This window comes from Lutra lutra, chromosome 1 (genome assembly GCF_902655055.1).
Source record: "Lutra lutra chromosome 1, mLutLut1.2, whole genome shotgun sequence".
Taxonomy (NCBI): domain Eukaryota; kingdom Metazoa; phylum Chordata; class Mammalia; order Carnivora; family Mustelidae; genus Lutra; species Lutra lutra.
Window position 1 is genome coordinate 212,462,092 of NC_062278.1, and position 21,706 is coordinate 212,483,797.

The window sequence follows — 21,706 nt, forward strand, 5'->3', positions numbered from 1 at the left end:
ACCCCATTTCTCCATAAGGAATGAAGTTCACACTAGTGCTTCCTCACAGAATGCATTTGTACCAATATTAAGTCATACAATTCCTGTAAGGCACTAAACTCAGATTACGTGTGCAAAAAGATCTAAATATATCTCTTACAAGTGACAAATATTTTATATTGACATTTTAAGTTGTAGTTCTGAACTTAAGATAGAATTGTGAAATTAGTGGCCAGGGTTTTATATTAAAGGAACAAACGTTTCATCTTTGTTTAAAAAGGCAAAAGTAATATTCTAGAGATATCAGGGATTGTGTCTTCACAACTCAATGCTTTGAAGGGCACAGTGGACCTAGTCATGGTTGATTCCTCAGTTGTAAAAGGAGAAAACAGCATCCTGGAGTGGGATGATGTGCTGGGAGTTTAGATCCCTGAAAGATAGAAGAAGATACAGAAAAAGAGTAAGAAAAACTGACTTCACCTGGCTTATCACCTGGTTTCCTAGGAACAGAAATTCAACAGGAAAAATTTCCTTTCTGTCCAGACTAGGGTCCCTCAGGGAAATCATGTGCCTAAAGGTGGGAGTAACAAGAGGGAAATGTGCCTAATGAGCAGACCAAAGCAGCTGTAAATACCTCCTCTGCTGCAGTCCCACAGCATGGACAACCTCAGACTGCACAAGACCTGGTCTTTTCTTGTGCAGTCCTAAGTCTGGATGCGGCACTGGAATCTGACTCATTCCTGCTGTCTTGTCTGGGGACAGAGCTTCATACTCCACCATCTACCAACCAGACAGGTATTTTGATTTCCATGTGAAGACCTTCCTCACAGATACTCCATCTAGATGCGTTTTACTGCCCAGTAGGGACTAAATTTGGTCTGAGAATGAAAGTCAACAACATTTAGCTGAGGTCATCTGAGGGCCAATCCAGCCTAGCCCAGAGCTGAGAGTTTGCTGTAGCTGTCTGTTGGTTTGATTGAGAAAATTACTGGTTGTTTCACTTATATATTTATAATGCTAAAAGTATAGGTGAACATGGAACTCAGAAATTCAAGGTTCAACCTTAACAAGTAAATCATAATAAGGGAAATCCAATCATGTGGGGGATGGGAAGCATAAAAGTAGAACATGAAACCAAGGATCTTTGTATTTAACCTAAGTAGAAAAGTCAAGTGTTAGTTGTGGAGGGATAGACAGTGAAATGAGGAGATGTGTTTTCATGTTTAAGATGGAACATACTAAACTACATTTCCATACTGAAGAGAAAATCTAGACTAAAGAATCTCCCTGGTTCATCTATGCAAGAGCAGTACATGAAGCATACATATCCCAGTACGTCCTCTCTCTTGAGTGTTCAAATGAAATTTTTTACATGTATTATGTGAAAAAAGGTATGCTAATGAGCTTCCTTTACAATTACCTCATTACCTATGAACCTGAATATATCCTAACTTAGCTAGCCACACACTGTCTCCATTGAAAATTGTGGGAGTCCTTGATGTTTGCATAAAGCAGTCAGAGTGGTTTTAATCCTGTTTGCATTGCATTCTTTTTAAAAAATTTTTTAATTTTCTAAATTTCTTTTTAGTGTACCAGAATTCATTTTATTGCATTCTTTTAAGCAATGTATTGTTATTTATATCACCAATTTAGTTACTTTCCATTTCATTTTTTATGTGTGTGTAGATGTATTTGTGCAGAATGTGCGAGAGTGTATGAATTTCGTGTGGTAAAGTCTGTGAGTTACTCATAATATATTCCCTCCACTGATTTCTAATTGTTTGTTTGTTTTCTTGGGATAATTGATCTGTCATCTTAATATTCTTCGCTTGTTGATACCTGTGTTTCTAAACACTGAAAATGAATGTCCTTCTGCATACTTATTGCTCACAAATCACCCTTTATATCTATATTCCAAATAGTTTTCACATCTATCTATACCTATTGTTCCTTTTGGCCCTTTATCATTGGATCTATTTCTAAAACAGAATTCCATCACTTGAAAGGGATTATTCTTTATGTTTGAACAAGAAGAAGTTTTATCTTCCATAAGCATGTTTGTCCCATATCTCTTTATACGAGATGAAACTAAAACTTTAGATATTGCTTCTCTCCATATTAAAAAACTTTTTCAAATTATTTTATGCCCCAGGCCTTGGAAATCTAATTTAAATTTGGACCCATGTCAATTTCATTAAATTATTACTCTTTTAAATCTTTTTGCTCAGAAGATGATTTTGGGTCTTCCTTCAATGTCATTTCAGACGGTTGTTTTTAGACACTCTGCTTAACATAAGTGCAGTTTTCCTGTCATTCTTTCTTTCAAAATTATCCATTTCTTTTACAATTATTCTATGCTATGGACACATACACATTCACACTTTAAATCTGAATGTATGAAAAGACATCTAATATATTTTAAGTACTCATAATGTTCTAGCACAATCTTTTTTTCTAGCTCTTCTCCTCTGGCCTTCAGACTCTAGAGTATCTTATATAAAACACTCTAGTCAACTAGTGTAAACCTGACTCATTATTTCAATGCCTGCATGACATTTCATGGTGTGACTGTGTTATTTACACTTTTGATGATCTTTTTAATTTTTCTTCATTAAATTATTATTTAATGAGAAATATTATTGAATATATATGCCACAAAATACTTTTTAAGTAGTTAAAATTATCTTTCTTAATCAAAGGTGATTTTGTGCCCTGGGGTCATTGAGCAATATTCAAAGTCATTTTGGGCTGTCATACTGGGAAGGGGTGTTTGGTGGCCAGGATCTCTCTAAACACCCTATAATACATAAGACACAGCACACCACAGAGAAGCATCTAGCCCTGAATGCACATAGTGCAGAGACTGAGAAATCCTGGGTTAAATCATATCCATATTTAAAAAAAATAATATTGGTCAGCCATCAGAAAGAGTGAACATCCAACTTTTGAATCAATGTTGTTGGAACTGGAGGAGATTATTCTAAGTGAAATAAGTCAAGCAGAGAAAGCCAATTATCATTTTATTTCCCTTAGTTGTGGAACATAAGGAATAGCATGGAGGACATTAGGAGAAAGAAGGGAAAAAATGAAGGGGTGGGGGAATCAGAGGGAGAGATGAACAATGAGGGACTATGGACTCAGGAAACAAACTGAAGATTTTAGAGGGGAGTGGGGTGGGGAAATGGGTTAGCCCAGTGATGGGTGTTAAGGAGGGCATGCATTGCATGGAGCACTTGGTATTATACACAAACAATAAATCATGGGGCACTACATAAAAAACAAATGCTGTACTGTATGGTGACTAAAATAACATGATAAAAAATAAAAAATAATAAAAAATGAGTTTTAAAGTAATCTCTACACTCAACATGGGGCTTAAACTTACAACCCCTCAAGTTCAAGAGTCTCATGCTCTACTGAATGAGCCAGCCAGCCACCCCAAAGAATGTCTGTGTTTTTAATATTTCTAACTGTCTTCAGAATGTCTCCAAGACATTGTAACACTTCACAATTGTGAGAGCAAATTTAGAGAATATCCGTTTTCTACTTGATTAAAAATACCAACCAAACCAATGTGATAGCTCCTTGAGTGTTTCTCAGGGTGATGAGTATGAAAGAGATTTCTGTAGATTTTTTAAACAATTACTGAACCCCAGTAAAGATTCATATATTTGATCACCATGTTCATTTATCTATTATTATTATATGTTCACAAAGGGTATCCCTATTTACAATTATCAGCATTTCAAATAATTATTGAAATCTGTTTCTCTATTGACTTTTAGTTAGATATTGTTGGCCATAAAATAGTTTTAAATGTTATTTAGTTAAATATACTATATTCTTACTTCTGAAATTTTTGCCTAAATTATGGTTTGCTCACTTGTGGATTTCATTTCATTCTAGGTGTGTATCGAAAATGGAATGGTTATTCTTTATTTTTTAAAATATTTATTTCTTTTCAGCGTAACAGTGGTCATTGTTTTTGCACCACACCCAGTGCTCCAGTGCCCTCTGTAATACCCACCACCTGGTTCCCCCAACCTCCCACGCCCTGCCCCTTCAAACCACGCAGATTGTTTTTCAGAGTCCATAGTCTCTCATGGTTCATCTCCCCTTCCAATTTCTCTCAACTCCTTTCTCCTCTCCATCTCCCCATGTCCTCCATGCTATTTACTATGCTCCACAAATAAGTGAAACCATATAATTGACTCTCCCTGCTTGACTTATTTCACTCAGCATAATCTCTTCCAGTCCCTTCCATGTTGCTACCAAAGTTGGGTATTCATACTTTCCGATGGGGACATAATACTCCATAGTGTATATGGACCACATCTTCCTTATCCATTCATCCGTTGAAGGGCATCTTGGTTCTTCCCACAGTTTGGAGACAATGGTCATTGCTACTATAAACATTGGGGTACAGATGGCTCTTCTTTTCATTTCATCTATACCATTGGGGTAAATACCCAGTAGTGCAATTGCAGGGTCATAGGGAAGCTCTATTTTTAATTTCTTGAGGACTATCCACACTGTTCTCCAAAGTGGCTGCACCAACTTGCATTCCCACCAACAGTGTAAGAGAGTTCTCCTTTCTTCACATCCTCTCCAAAACATGTTGTTCCCCGTCTTGCTAATTTGGCATTTCTAACTGGTGTAAGGTGGTATCACAATGTGGTTATAATTTGAATCTCCCTGATGATTAATGATGATGAACATTTTTTCATGTGTCTGATAGCCATTTGTATGTCTTCACTGGAGAAGTGTCTGTTCATATATTCTGCCCATTTTTTTAATATGATTGTCTGTTTTGTGTGTGTTGAGTTTGAGTATTTTATAGATCCTGGATATCAAACTTTTGTCTGTACTGTCATTTGCAAATATCTTCTCCCATTCCGTGGGTTGCCTCTTTGTTTTCTTGACTGTTTCCTTTGCTGTGCAGAAGTTTTTGATCTTGATGAAGTCCCAAAAGTTCATCTTCACTTTTGTTTCCTTTGCCATTAGAGACATATCTTGAAAGTAGTTGCTGTGGCTGATATCGAAGAGGTTACTGCCTATGTTCTCCTCTAGGATTCTGATGGATTCCTGTGTCACGTTGAGGTCTTTTATCCATTTCGAGTTTATCTTTGTGTACGGTGTAAGAGAATGGTCGAGTTTCAATCTTCTACATATAGTTGCCCAGTTTTCCCAGCACCATTTATTGAAGAGACTGTCTTTTTTCCACTGTATATTTTTTCCTGTTTTGTCGAAGATTAACTGACCATAGAGTTGAGGGTCCATATCTGGGTTCTCTACTCTGTTCCACTGGCCTATGTGTCTGTTTTTATACCAGTACCATGCTGTCTTGGTGATCACAGCTTTTTAGTAAAGCTTGAAATCAGGTAACGTGATGCCCCCAGTTTTATTTTTGTTTTTCAACATTTCCTTAGTGATTCAGGATCTCTTCTGGTTCCATACAAATTCTTGGATTATTTGCTCCAGCTCTTTGAAGAATACTGGTGGAATTTTGATTGGAATGGCATTAAAAGTATAGATTGCTCTAGGCAGTATAGACATTTTTTTTCATTTTTATTTATTTTTATTTTTTAGCATAACAGTATTCATTATTTTTGCACCACACCCAGTGCTCCATGCAATCCGTGCCCTCTACAATACCCACCACCTGGTGCCCCCAACCTCCCACCCCCCACCCCTTCAAAATTCTCAGATCATTTTTCAGAGTCCATAGTCTCTCATGGTTCACCTCCCCTTCCAATTTCCCTCAACTCCCTTCTCCTCTCCATCTCCCCTTGTCCTCCATGCTATTTGTTATGCTCTACAAATAAGTGAAACCATATGATAATTGACTCTCTCTGCTTGACTTATTTCACTCAGCATAATCTCTTCCAGTCCCGTCCATGTTGCTACAAAACTTGGGTATTCATCCTTTCTTTTTTCTTTTTTTTTTTTTACAGATTTATAAACATATATTTTTATCCCCAGGGGTACAGGTCTGCGAATCGCCAGGTTTACACACTTCACAGCACTCACCATAGCACATACCCTCCCCAATATCCATAACCCCACCCCCCTCTCCCAACCCCCTCCCCCCATCAACCCTCAGTTTGTTTTGTGAGATTAAGAGTCACTTATGGTTTGTCTCCCTCCCAATCCCATCTTGTTTCATTTACTCTTCTCCTACCCCCTCAACCCCCCATGTTGCATCTCCTCTCCCACATATCAGGGAGATCATATGATAGTTGTCTTTCTCCGATTGACTTATTTCGCTAAGCATGATACCCTCTAGTTCCATCCACGTCATCGCAAATGGCAAGATTTCATTTCTTTTGATGGCTGCATAGTATTCCATTGTGTATATATACCACATCTTCTTTATCCATTCATCTGCAACCTCTTCGACCTCAGCTGCAGCAACATCTTCCTAGGAACATCGCCAAAGGCAAGGGAAGCAAGGGCAAAAATGAACTGTTGGGATTTTATCAAGATCAAAAGCTTTTGCACAGCAAAGGAAACAGTTAACAAAACCAAAAGACAACTGACAGAATGGGAGAAGATATTTGCAAACGACATATCAGATAAAGGGCTAGTGTCCAAAATGTATAAAGAACTTAGCAAACTCAACACCCAAGAACAAATAATCCAACGAAGAAATGGGCAGAGGACATGAACAGACATTTCTGCAAAGAAGACATCCAAATGGCCAACAGACACATGAAAAAGTGCTCCATATCACTCGGCATCAGGGAAATACAAATCAGAACCACAATGAGATATCACCTCACACCAGTCGGAATGGCTAAAATGAACAAGTCAGGGAATGACAGATGCTGGCGAGGATGCAGAGAAAGGGGAACCCTCCTACACTGTTGTTGGGAATGCAAGCTGGTGCAACCACTCTGGAAAACAGCATGGAGCTTCCTCAAAATGTTGAGAATAAAGCTTCCCTATGACCCAGCAATTGCACTGCTGGGTATTTACCCTAAAGATACAAATGTAGTGATCCGAAGGGGCACGTTCACCTGAATGTTTATAGCAGCAATGTCTACAATAGCCAAACTATGGAAAGAACCTAGATGTCCATCAACAGATGAATGTATAAAGAAGATGTCATATATATACACAATGGAATACTATGCAGCCATCAAAAGAAATGAAATCTTGCCATTTGCAATGACGTGGATGGAGCTAAAGGGTATCATGCCTAGCGAAATAAGTCAATCGGAGAAAGACAACTATCATATGATCTCCCTGATATGAGGGAGAGGAGATGCAACATGTGGGGCTAAGGGGGTAGGAGAAGAGTAAATGAAACAAGATGGGAATGGGAGGGAGACAAACCACAAGTGACTCTTAATCTCACAAAACAAACTCTGGGTTGATGGGGGGAGGGGGGTTGGGAGAGGGGGATTGGGGTTATGGACATTGGGGAGGGTATGTGCTATGGTGAGTGCTGTGAAGTGTGTAAACCTGGTGATTCACAGACCTGTACCCCTGGGGATAAAAATATATGTTTATAAAAAATAAAATTTAAAAAAGTTTTAAAAAATTAAATAAATAAAAAGGAAAACAAACAAAAAAAGAGATGTCTTCCACAGATAGAGTGAAAAGAAGGGCCATATGCACCACAATGTTCATAGCAGCAATGTCTATAGTAGTCAAATTGTGGAAAGAGCCAAGATGCCCTTCAACAGACTAATGGATAAAGAAGATATGGCCCACATATAAAATTGAGTATTACACCTCCATCAGAAAGGATGAATTCCCAACTTTTGTATCAACATGGATGAGACTGGAAGTGATTATGCTGAGTTAAATAAGTCAAGCAGAGAAAGTCAATTATCATATTGTTTCACTTAGTTGTGGAACATAAAGAATAACATGGAGGACATTAGGAGAAGGAAAGGAAAAGTGAGTTGGGGAAATAGGAGGGGGAGATGAACCATGAGAGACCATGGACTCTGAGAAACAAACTAAGGGTTTTGGAGGGGAGGAGAGCAGGGTGTTGGGTGAGCATAGTGGTGGGTATTAAGGAGGGCACATATTGCATGATGCACTGTGTCTGGTGCATAAACAATGAATCTTGGAACACTGAGAAAATTAAATTAAATTTTTAAAAAAGAGAGATCATCCATCCCGTTTGATGTGAATCATCTATACCAGTGCTCTAGAATCTACCTTCAGACATGTTCCACTAGACTTTCTTCTTTATCTAAAATAAAGAACCTACACAACTCAACACCACAAAAAAAGAAAAAAAAATTAAAAAGTGGGCATTAGACATTTTCCCGAAAATATACACAGGGTCGAGAAACACTTGAAAAGATGCACAACATCACTCACTAATCATCAGGAAACTGCAAATCAAAACCACAATGAATACCACCACTTACAATGGTCAGAATGGCTAGAATCAAAAACACCAGAAGCAAGTATTGGCCAGGACGTGGAGAAAAATGAACCCTTGTGCAACTGCTGGTGGGAATGCAAATTGGTGTAGCCACTGTGGGAAACTGGGTGGAGGTTCTGCAAATATATCATTGAAGAATGATCATACATAATAAACTGCACCTAAAGTACAGAGTTTGGCACATGTGGCAAGCAGAGCATAACATAAGGAGTTATAGGTTGAATCATCATGTTGTACACCTGAAACTAATGTAACTTGTATGTCGACTATCCTTTAATTTAAAAAATGAATCAAGTATACCATTTGCTGGATTAAAGGAGTTGTACAAAACTTAGGAGTACATTCTAAATGATTCCAATTGTAGATAATTCCAGAAAGTATACAATAACCTTTAACTACTTGGTTATGTAGCTTATTAAAACTTGAGTCCTCTGACCCTCAGTATTCTTATATCTGAAGATAAGATGGGATAATAAAACTAATTTCAGGAAGATATTGTGGGTAATAAAAATATCATCTCAAGGGTAAGGTAAAATGTAAGGAGGTCAGACCTCTGGAAGTCAGGCAAGTTCATGAGAATGTGCATATATAACTGGATTCACCTGACTTCTACTTTGGTCTCCCTGGAACAGTGTATCAGCAGGAAAAATTTCCTTTCTGTCCAGGCCAGTGTCCCACAGGGAATGAAGCACTCTGAGGTGGGAGTAACAATGGAAACAGTGCCTAAGGAGCAGACACAGGGACCTGTAAATATATCTTCTGCTGCAAAACCTCAGCATGTGAAACCTTGGACTGGCAAGGACATGGTTATTTTTGTCTTCCTTAGTCTAGATGGGGGACCCATGTTGCACTGCTCCCTGCTGGCCTGTCTGGGAAAAGAGCTTTGTTCTCCATCATCAACCATCCAGGGAGGAATTCAGATCTCCACAGAGACTTTCATCTTAAAGGCCCCACCAGGTAAATCTGAGATCTCAGCAGGTATTTCAAGAAAGGATCAGGGAGAAAGGAATCTGAGAACTTCTGCCTGAGGTCACCTGAGACTAGCTAGACTCATTTAAAATTATTTATATAATGTGTTCAAAAGAGAACTGTCCATTGGACTCAGCAATACAGGTGTTATTGTTGGCAGTACAAGGTGGGAAGAGAAGTCCATTTGGATGAGACATAGGAAAGAATGGGCGTCCTAAAATGGTTCCAGGAAAATTAGAACATAATCCAACAGAGGGGAACAGGAAAACGGAGTATTAGGATTGGAGATGTTTGCAGTGGGCTTTTTAAGATGTGCTGGTTTTGAGCGTGTTCTGCATTTATAGAAAGACCCAGACCCACGTAGGTAGATATTCCCTTGCAACAGCAGTTCCTGAGACATGCATTTCTCAGCATCTTCTCTCAAAGTGAGTATTCAAATAAAAAATTTGCGTTTCATAGCTAAAAAGGATATGTTAACTAGCTTTACTCTGTAATACTTCCTTACCAAGAGGTGTGTAAATGATGGAGACATCGATGAGATAGAAGAGAAAACTCAGATAAATCTGTTCACTGGTGAAAATATCTCATTTACTCACAGGGAGGAACTGTACTGTAAGCTTCTTACTTGTAGTGACTAATGCTGTCTGCCACCCTAGGAAGATGGATAGTGTTATTCCCACTATTTGAGTAAGAGTATTCACATTTGGAATGGATTAGTTGTGTCTCCCAAGTTTAAACATTGTATTTTGGTAGATCTGATATTCAAAGCCTGGTTTTCTGATTCCAAACGTTTTGCACTTAAAATCATTCAGAAAATTCTTAATTATTTCATCTTTAAAAATCCTCTTGGGGTATCTGGGTGGCTCAGTAGGTTAAGCATCTGCCTTCAGCCCAGGTCATGATCCCAAGGTCCTGGGATCTAGCCCCATGTCATGTTCCCTGCTCCGCTGGGAACACGCTTCTCCCTCTCCCCACCCTGCTGCTGGTGCTCTCTGGGGCTTGCACTCTCTCTCACTCACTCACACTCTCTCTTTCAAATAAATAAAAAAATAAAATCTTTTTAAATATTGTAAAAAATAAAAATCCCCTTCTGTTGTCATACATTGTATATTTTCTATGTATTTGTCATACATTGTAAATTTCAGGTTTATTCCCTTTGCTCATTTTTCTGGAGGGATATTCAAGCAGTAAAATGTCTTGGCATCATAAAACTATCACTCCATTCTTATTTGTTTTCTGCCTTTTTAATATTCTGGGCATCAGGGGATATGAACTGGGGCTGGAATGCTGCCAGAACCAGGGAAGCTTTCTGCTCATGACAGTCTCTCAGGGATGCCTGAGCTTATTAGATCTCCTTTACCCCTTGTGTCCATTGCCTTCTTCTCTGTTTTTTTTTTTTTTTGAACTGTTTTTTGTCTTTCTTTAAATATAGGATATAATGTAATCATATTTAAATGGAGGCCCATGTTTCCATGGCTATGGGAGGCTTACTAACCAGAATTTAAGTATTAGTTACACGTTCCTTCAGGGTGAAAGTAACCTGATGTTGACAGCTAGACTTGTACCATTTCTTTCAGCAATATTGTCGCTAGTGGCTAGAAAAGCATAATAATAATGCAGTGCCAGGAGACCACAGTGCGTGTGTGTGTGTGTGTGTGTGGTTTGTGGGTGCATCTGTGTGTGCATGTGTGTTGTGGGGCTTGAACAGTGCTCAGGACAATGGTACCAGAGTTCATATAGTCTAGTAAGTGACCCCTAAATGCCAGAATGTTCACCAACGGATGGAAATAAGGAAGGGATCTGTCTCTATTCACAGAATACCTTGGAACACAAGGTATTCTGTGAAGAGAACACCATATGAAGGAAGGACTCCCTGTGTCTTGAAGTCCCATCAGTGGCAGGAAGCCACCTTCTTCCTCAACATTCTCTGCCACCACCTGTCATCACTCTACCTCTTGCTCATTCCCTCACCACACTGACTTCATTTTGAGATTTGCATAGCTAAAGTAAGTGCTTTCTGCAGGGTCTTTGCTCCGTTATCCCTGCAGAGCACACACCTCCCCCGGATATCCTCAAACCTCCTGCTTAGTTTTTCTGGAAGCCTCTGTTAAAATGTCAGCTTCTTGAAGGGGTGGGGGGTGGGAGGTTGGGGGCACCAGGTGGTGGGTATTGTAGAGGGCACGGATTGCATGGAGCACTGGGTGTGGTGCAAAAATAATGAATACTGTTATGCTGAAAAAATAAAAAAATTAAAAAAAAATGTCAGCTTCTTGGCAGGTCTTCGTGAATGCCAATTAAAACTTAGCACCCTCCCAATCCAACCCATTTTATAAAGATTTTTTTCCTTCCTATCACCTGTCACTATCTGAAATGGTATATGATTTTACATATATATACATCTATATACACACACACACATATATAAATATATATATACAATATATATTTTATTATATAATTATATATATATATATATAGTTCTCTGTCATTGGATTGTATGGGTTTATTTTTTTGTGTATTTATTTATTTTTACTTTTTAGCTTATTTTTTGCATTTTTTTCATTTTTCTTAATTATGTTCAGTTATCCAGCATATAGAACATCATTACTTTTTGTTGTAGTGTTCAATGATTCAATAGTTGCATATAACACCTACTGCTCATCACAACATGTGCCCTCCTTAATACCCATCTCTTGGCTACCACATCCCCCAACAACTCTCCCTTCTGAAACCCTCAGTTTGTTTCCCTGAGTCTAGAGTCTCTCATGGTTCATCTCCCTCTCTGATTTCTTCCCATTCAGTTTTCCCTCCCTTACCCTGTGGTCCTCTGTGCTCTTCCTTATGTTCCACATATGAGTGAAACCATATGATAATTGTCATTCTCTTCTTGACTTATTTCACCAAACATAATCTCCTCCAGTTCCATCCATTAAGAAGCAAGTTGTGCATATTCATCCTTTCTGATGGCTGAGTAATATTGCATTGTATATATGAACACATATATATCTTTCTTTATTTTATATCTATATCTATTTTTATCTATTTTAGATCTATATCTATATCTATATCTATATCATATATCATTATCCATTCATCTGTTGAAGGACAGCTTGGCTCCTTCCATAGTTTTACTATTGTGGAGATTGTTTCTATGAACATTGGAGCGCATGTGCCCCTTCTTTTTTACTATGTCTGTATCTTTAGGGTAAATAACTAGTAGTGCAATCAATGTATCATAGGGTACCTTAATTTTTAGCTTGAGGAACATCCACATTGTTTTCCAAAGTGGCTATATCAGCTTGCATTCCCACCAACAGTGTAAGAGGGTTCCACATTCTCCACAACCTTGCCAAAATTTGTAGTTTCCTGCCTTGTTAATCTTTGCCATTCTAACTGGTGTAGGGTGGTGTCTTGTTGTGGTTTTGATTTATATTCCCCTGATGGCTAGCGATGTTGAGCATTTTCTCATGTGTCTGCTACCCATTTGTATATCTTCTTTGGAGGAGCATCTCTTCATGTCTTATGCCCATTTCTCAACTGGATTATTTGTTTTTTGAGTGTTGAGTCTGAGAAGTTCTTTCTAGACCTTGGATACCAGCCCTTTATCCGAAATGTCATCTGCAAATATATTTTCACATTCTGTGGATTGCCTCTTAGCTTTGTTGACTATTTCCTTTGCTGTGCAAAAGCTTTTTATCTTGAGGAAATCCCAAAAGTTCATTTTTGCTTTTGTTTCCCTTGCCTTTAGAGACGTGTCATGAAAGTAGTTGCTATGGCCAAGGTCAACGAGGTTATTGCCTATGTTCTCCCCTAGGATTTTGACAGATCCTATCTCACATTGAGGTTTTCCGTCCATTTAGAGTTTATCTTTGTATACGGTGTAGGAGAATGGTCTAGTTTCATTATTCTGTATATAACTGTCCAATTTTTCCAACACCATTTATTGAAGAAACTATCTTTTTTTTCCCATTGGATTGTTTTCCTGCTTTGTTGAAGATTATTTGACCATAAAGTTGAGGGTCCATTTCTGGCTCTCTATTCTATTCCATTGGTTTATGTGTCTGTTTTTGTGCCAGTACCATGCTATCTTGGTGATCACAGCTTTGTAATGTAGCTTGAAAGCAGCAACATGGGAGTCCCAGTTGTGTTTTTTTTTTTTTCATTATTCCCTTGGCAATTAGGGGTCTTTTATGTTTTCATACAAATTTTAGGATTGTTTGTTCCAGCTCTTTGAAAAATGAAAATGTTATTTTAATAGGGATGGCAATGAGAGTGTAAATTGGTCTGGGCAGCATAGACATTTTCACATGTTTATTCTTTCAACCCATGAGCCTGGATTATTTTTTCCATCCTTTTGCATTTTCTTCAATTTATTTCATAAGAGTCCTGAGTTTATAGAGTGCAGATCCTTTACCTCTTTTGTTAGGTTTATTCTTGGGTATCTTATGGTTTTTGGAGCTGTTGTAAATGGAACTGATTCCTTAATTTCTCTTTCTTCAGTTACGTTGTTAGTGTATAGAAATGCAACTGATTCCTGTGCATTGATTTTTTTAAATTTTATTTATTTATTTTTTAAATTTCTTTTCAGTGTTTTAGAATTCATTGTTTATGCACCACACCCGGGGCTCCATGCAATGCATGCCCTCCATAATACCCACCACCAAGCTCACCCAACCTCCCACCTCCTCCCTTCCAAAACCCTCAGTTTGTTTCTCAGAGTCCACAGACTCTCATGCTTCATCTCCCCCTCCAATTTCCCCCGACTCACTTGTATCCATCTCCCCATGTCCTCCGTGTTATTCTTTATGCTCCACAAATAAGTGAAACCATAAGATAATTGACTCCCTCTCCTTGACTTATTTCACTCAGCATAATCTCTTCGAGTCCCATCCATGTTGATACAAAAGTTGGGTATCCATCCTTTCTGATGGAGGTATAATACTCCTTGGTGTATATGGACCACATCTTCCTTATCCATTCATCCGTTGAAGGGCATCTTGGTTCTTTCCACTTTGGCAACTGTGGCCATTGCTGCTATGAACATTGGGGTACAGATGGGCCTTCCTTTCACTTCATCTGGATCTTTGGGGTAAATACCCAGTTTTTGCAATTGCAGGGTCATAAGGCAGCAGTATTACCTCACACCTGTTAAGATGGCAAAAATCAACAACATGAGAAATAAGAGTCATTGGTGAGAATGTGGAAAAAAGGAACACTCTTGCCTTTTTGGGGGAATGCAAAAAGGTGCAGCCATTCTAGAAAACAGGATGGAATTACATCAAAAAGTTAAAAATAGAACTGCCCTATGATCCAGCAATTTCAATGCCAGGTATTTATCCAAAGAATACAAAATACTAATTCAAAAGCATACATGCATGGAATGTTTTTAGCAGCACTATCCACAATAGCCAAACTATGGAAATAGCCCAGGTGTTAGTCAATAGGTGAATGATAAAGAAGATGTAGGTGATATATATATATCCATGGAATATTACTCATTCATAAAACAAAATGAAATCTTGTCATTTGCAATGACATGGATGAAGCTAGAGAGTATTATGCTAAATGAAAGGAGTCAGTCAGAGAAAGACAAGTGCCACAAAGTTTTGGTCGTATGTGGAATTTAAGGAACAAAACAAATAAGAATAGGGGAAATAAAAGGAAGGAGAAAAAGCAAGAAAGAGACTCTTAACTACAGAGAACACCCTTCTGGTTACCAGAGGGGAGGTGGTGGTGCGTGGGTGACATGGGAGATGGGGATTAAAGAGGGGACTTGTGATGAGCACCTGGCATGGTATGGAAGTGTTGAATCACTGTATTGTACACTTGAAACAAATACTACACTGTTGGTTAACTAACTGACACTTAAAGAAAAACTTTAAAAATGAAAAATAAAGGTTAAAATAAATTTAAAAAGGCCATTTACTTGAAAACTTTTATGTTCTTTTTTTTTCTTTCCTTGTAGTTACCACCACTACATGGAAGCAGACAATGGTACAGGAATTTCAGAGTTTCTTCTTCTGGGGTTTTCAGAGGACCCAGAACTACAGCCCCTCATATTTGGGCTTTTCCTCTCTATGTACCTGATTACTGTGTTTGGAAACATGCTCATCATCCTGGCTGTCAGCTTTGACTCCCACCTCCACACCCCCATGTACTTCTTCCTGGCCAACCTGTCCTTTGTGGACATATGTTTTACCTCCACCACCATCCCCAAGATGTTGTGGAACATCTGGACTCAGAGCAAAGTCATAACTTATGCAGGCTGCATCACACAGATGTATTTTTTCATACTTTTTGCAGACTGGGATGACTTTCTCCTGACTGTGATGGCCTATGACCGCTTCGTGGCCATCTGTCACCCCTTGCACTACACGGTCATCATGAAACCCCAGCTTTGTGGACTGCTGATTCTGGTGTCCTGGGTCATCAGTGTTCTGAATTCCTTGTTACAGAGCTTGATGTTGTTGCGGCTGTCCTTCTGTACAGAGGTGGAAATCCCCCATTTTTTCTGTGAACTCAACCAGGTAGTTGGGCATGCCTGTTCTGATACCTTTCTTAATGACATGGTGATGAATTTGGGAATTCTGATGCTTGGTGGTGGTCCCCTTGCTGGGATCCTTTATTCGTACTCTAAGATCATTTCCTCCATACGTAGAATATCATCAGCTCAGGGCAAGTATAAAGCATTTTCCACCTGTATATCTCACCTCTCTGTTGTCTCCTTATTTTATTGTACAAGCCTGGTAGTTTACCTTAGCTCTGCAGCTACCCAGAGCTCCCACGCAAGTGCAGTAGCCTCAGTGATGTACACGGTGGTCACACCCATGCTGAACCCTTTCATCTATAGCCTGAGGAACAGAGACATAAAGAGGGCTCTGAAAAGAATGACTGGGGTTCCAGTGATGTAAAGGCTAATGGTTCTTGGGTTGAAGAAGTGCCCATGATTTCGGAGCTCACAGTCTCATAGCCAGGAACTACTATTCTTTTATCTGACTGGGAAAGTGGAATCTGAACCTTCTGTTTGTTTCCTTCAATTTCTAATTGTTTGAGTTCAAGTTTTCCACACATTTAAGTAACTCACTTATTAATCTTCTGTTCTGTGTGATGTCAACAGTATTCTACTTTTCCCATTTTTATACAATCCCAATATTTTCCTGAACCTTGGTCACAAATGCCTGGGAATTTCTGTATCTTACATGGTACAAATTGGATTTCTTAAAAATAATTTCATTTCAAATGACTTATATCATGCCAAGTAAATTTTCCCTAGATTTCCCAAAAGAATAGTCATGAGTTGCATTCTTCATTTCAAAGTAACTACATTTGGCCACTAAGTCTTTCTCATAAAATATTTGTAGATGAAAAAACAAAACCATAGTTTTCACCTTGAGTCTGTCAGGCTTTTTACATCATATCCTCAATCCTCTTCCTGGTAAGGTGGACTCTAATACTGTTATGTTTAAGTGTCAGGCTCCTGGCAGGGATGCTCAGGTTAGGAAAGCCCAGGCACTCTCCCTCACCCTTGTGCTTGTGGACATTCCCACAGATGCTTCCCTGACCGGAGTCTCTGCTCTGGCTGGACCAGACCTTGGGTTCTTACTGTGACTGCAAGACACAACTCAGCAACACCCATCAGAGAACTGTAACAAAACCAGGTTTATTAATCACAGGTCCTAGAGTGCACAAGGGATCTCGAAGGTCATTCAGGGAGGTCTCAGAGGTGGACAGATGCTTTGAGAGGGAGAGGCAGAGCCCCTCTGAGGGATCAACCTTTATTAGGGTCCATGGCCAGATTGGTGAGGGTTTGTGGGTTCATACTTTATTGGAGCTTTTTACATGATTAGAATTTGGGTGCTAAATGGGGATATCAGGGTCAATCATGTGTCAGTGTGGAGGTTACCCAGGGTTTTTGAAGAGGTCCCTCGGGGCTGGGCAGTCTGAGGGCTTATCTGGTAATTGTGTCCCACACTGGATAGTGTGGTTACTCAACCTGACTGCCTTTGAAATGCATGCCTCAGAAATCAAAAGCTTCAGGTCAGGCACTTACTTTACAACCTAAAAGGTTAAAGTCAGGCAGTTACTCAATAAAGAAACTCTTGTGTTTTTGAACCTGTTCCCTGATTTTATTCTGTCAGTCAGCTCCCTGTCCAGAAAGCCTACCACAGCCACTACAAACACTGATGAGCAAGTTTGTATCTCCTGGTGGAGCCCGATGGAAAGACAAGTTCGAACAAATAGATGGACCAGGTATATTCTTGGTGTCAGGATAACCTAAATATGATGATGCGAAATTTCAAAACCTTCTTCTTATTACAAGACAAGCAGTTCTTTTTTAATGATTTCCTATCTTCTACTCACGTTGGGCATTGTTCATTCTTTGGGAAAGAGTACTTTGAATATAAAATCAGCACCAGATACTGATTTAGAGCAGGCATGCCCAAGGTGAATTGCCTTAATTTAATTTCATTTTCCCCATATCCTTATGGACACTTTGCTTTCTTTCTTGTTAGGAGAGATATCGTCCATCCCTGTTCATTGTGAATCAGCTATGCCAGTGCTCTAGATCCTACCCTCAGCCATGCTTTTCTAGACTCCGACCTTTCAACTGTATCACTGAAGTATAATAGTATATAACAAGCAGCACCTATTTAAAGTATAAGCTTGACATTTGTGGTGAATACAGTGTAACATAAAGAGTTGTCGGTTGCACCACTAAGTTGCACACCAGAAACAAATGTAACTTTTTGTCAGCTACACTTCAGTAAAAAATGTTTTTTTTTTAAAAAGTATACCATTTTATGCATAGAGAACACACCAAATAATTCTGTGTCTATATAACTCCAGAAAGTGCACAATAAGCTTTAACTACTTTGTTCCATAACTTATTAAAATTTAATGCCCCTGAGCCTCAGTTTTCTTATTTCTGAAGATAATATGGAGATAATAAAACTAATTTCAGATAGAGGGGAGACAAGATGGCGGGGAAGTAGGAGGAGGCGCCTTTTCAACCTGTACCCTAAAGTGAGCTGATTACCTACCAAAGAACTCCAATCACCCATGAAATCAGCCTGAGATCAGAATTATACACATCTGGATCTCTACAGGGGCAGAAGACGCCAGTGGGCACGTAAAGCGGAGTGGGAACTTCGGACTGATATCAGAAGATAAACAAAAGGGGGAGGGAGCCACCAGAGGTGACTGGTTGGAAAGCAATACCCCTAATATGAGCGAGGGTGCCCTGCATCTGGGGACCAGCATTAACTTGGAGACTGGTTGAAAGCACTCCAAAAAGGCAAGAGATCATGGGAGGAAATTGTGGGAATCAGGGCGGCTAGGGACAGGGGCTTAAGTCCCCAGTCCCAGGACAGCCTCCCCTGGCGCTGAGCCAGAGAGAGTGTGGTGGAGAAACCAGGTCTTGGTGCCTGAGCCACCAGCGTGCCCGAGATTGCGTGGGTTCTGGCCCCTGTGAGGGGATCGCGCGAGCCTTGCTATAGAGCCTGAGATGTGTGCACCCCTCATCCTCCCCTGAGAGAGGTACAAAGGCCCAGCCAGCACTCTTTGACATGCACCATTGTTTCAGAGCCTAAGACGCATGCCCCAAACTCTCCCCTGAGAGAGGTGCTCGAAGGCCCAGCCTGGTGCTTTCAGACCTGCACCCTATTCTCAGATCCTGAGATGCGAGCTCAACCCACAGCCTCCCCTGAAAAAGGTGCGCGCAAGCCGGGAGCTCTTAGACCCAGAAAGACCAGGCACTCCCAGCCCCGGCCAGCGGGAAAATCTCAGTGTGTGATACTGCTTGGAACCTCTCTGGCGGTCTGGAGCTGCACAAACAGCTGCCACTGCTTTGGTTTTGGGTACAAGCAGAAGATCCTACATCCCCAGGGACCGCGACTAAGAACCTGCTCTGCCAGCGGCCAAGGGGGAGATTTATGTGGGCTCTGCAACACCCACAGAAGAACAGACTGAGGCTTCTCTCTGAGAGGGAGGTCAGGGTGCAGTTTGCATTCCTCTAAACCTACAAAAACCATCAAAAGCGGTCAAGGCGAGAGGAAAAAAAAAAAGGTGAACAAACATAAAAACCTCCAGAGAACAAAAGCCTGAAAAAACCGGTTTCCTCAGAGCCCACCCCCTTGAGGGGGACTGGAGGACTTAACTCAGGGAACATCATTGACTGAAAACCCACGTGGCAGGACCCTCCCCCAGAAAACCAACCAGGAAAGAAAAAAAAAAAAAAGACTACAAGAGAACCACGACCACTACTTCATAGGACAACTTTTATTTTTAATTTGTTCCCACCATTCTGGCTCATTTATTTTATATAGATAATTTTTTAACCTATTTACCATCACAGTGATCTGTCCAGTACATAAAATCCCATAATAACCTTCTAACCTGAACTTTTTGATACATACACCTGTGTTTTTCTTTTGCATATCTTTTTTTTTGAAAATTTTTAAAAGTTTTAGTTTAGTTTAGTCTAGTTTATTCCTTTTTTATTTTTATTTTCTAATATTCATATAGAGTTAAACTTCAAGGTAATTCCCTTTCCCCAATCAATAGTACCCCTATAGGTAAACCAATTTTTAATCCCCCTTTAGCCTAGGAAAGTTGAGTCCTTTAACAAAGATATCAAGATACATCCAGGAAGAATCAAAACAACCTTCCTCGCCCACACTGAGAATTTATTACCACTCTCCCATCTTTTTCTTCCACCAGTGTTTCTGTGTTTTTGTGTTTGTCCTGGTAGTATATAAATCTTACACTTGGGATTCTTTTCAACAAGGTTCTTCCTTTATTTGCATATATATATTTTTTTCTATTGTTATATACTTTTATCAGTCTTTCTGTTTTTCTGTTTTTGTTTGTATACCTCATAAATCTTACCTTGGGGTCCATTTGGGCTGAACTTTCTCTTTCATCTTCCCTTTCTTTCCTGTCTCTCTCTCTCTTTTTTCTTTTTCTTTTCTCTTTTCTCTCATTTGGGTGGGGAATCCTGATTGCTCAGAAGTGTTCCAGGGTGCAACCAGACTGCACCATGGTCGATATAACCAGCTATATCTGTTCAGTCATCTCTCACCAAATTGACTAGGAGGAGGAATGCCCAACAGAAGAAAAATACAGAGGATGGACCTTCTGCAACAGAGCTAACAGCTATCAACATAGACAATGTGTCGGAAAGAGGATTCAGGCTAACAATTATGCAGGCAATAGCTAGGTTGGAGAAAGCCATGGATGACCAAACGGAACTGATTAGGGCCGAGCTGAAAGCGACCAGACAGGATGTTGACAATGTTAGAGCAGACTTAAAAGCTACTAGGGCTGAGGTTCACAATGCTCTCAATGAGTTCCAATCTAATCTAAATTCTCTCAAAGCTAGGGTAACTGAGACAGAAGATAGAATTAGTGATCTGGAGGACAAACAAATAGAGAGAAACGATGAGGAGGAAGCATGGAACAAACAGCTTAGAAGCCACGAAAACAGAATCAGGGAAATAATTGATGCCATGAAACATTCCAACGTCAGAATTATTGGAATCCCTGAAAGGGAGGAGAAAGAAAGAAGTCTAGAAGATATAGTGGAACAAGTTCTTCATGAAAATTTTCCCAATCTCGCGAATGGAACCAGTGTTCATGTACTAGAGGCCGAACGGTCTCCACCCAAGATTATAGATGCCAGAAAAACATCAAGGCACCTGATACTCAAATTGAGGAATCATAATTGTAGGTATAAACTCTTGAAAGCCGCTAGGACAAAGGGGCTCCATACTTACAGAGGAAAGCCCATCAGAATAACATCAGACCTGTCCACAGAGACCTGGCAAGCCAGAAAGGGCTGGCAAGATATATTCAGGGCACTAAATGAGAAGAACATGCAGCCAAGAATACTTTATCCAGCAAGACTGACATTCAAAATGGATGGAGAGATAAAGAGTTTCCAAGACCGGCAAGGCTTAAAAGACTATGCAACCACCAAACCGACACTGCAGGAAATATTAAGGGGGGTTCTCTAAAAGAGGAAAAATCCTAAGACTAGCATTGAACAGAAATAGAGACAATCTACAGAAAGAAAGACTTCAAAGTTAAGACGATGTCAATAAAAATGTATCTATTGGGCGCCTGAGTGGCTCAGTGGGTTAAGGCCTCTGCCTTCTGCTCAGGTCATGATCTCAGGGTCCTGGGACCATGCCTCACATCGGGCTCTCTTCTCAGTGGGGAGCCTGCTTCCTCCTCTCTATCTGCCTGCCTCTCTGCCTACTTGTGATCTCTATCTGTGAAATAAACAAATAAAATATTAAAAACAAAAAACAAAACAAAACAAAAAAACCCCCACATATCTATCAATAATCA

General features: G+C 39.7%; 1 protein-coding gene across 2 annotated transcripts; it reads left to right on the plus strand.

Annotated features, from left to right (window-relative positions):
* The first annotated feature begins 12,341 nt into the window (after positions 1 to 12,341).
* On the plus strand, positions 12,342 to 16,266 carry LOC125083344 (olfactory receptor 7A17-like). 2 transcript variants are annotated; one of them, XM_047699709.1, is made up of 2 exons: positions 12,342 to 12,392; positions 15,331 to 16,266. In XM_047699709.1, exon 2 carries the CDS (start codon positions 15,334 to 15,336, stop codon positions 16,264 to 16,266), a length of 933 nt encoding a protein of 310 aa, XP_047555665.1. In that variant the 5' UTR covers positions 12,342 to 12,392; positions 15,331 to 15,333. The 2 variants fall into 2 exon arrangements, with proteins under 2 accessions (XP_047555665.1, XP_047555676.1); XM_047699720.1 differs by lacking the exon at positions 12,342 to 12,392 and having other exon boundaries at positions 15,304 to 16,266.
* Positions 16,267 to 21,706: the final 5,440 nt, after the last annotated feature.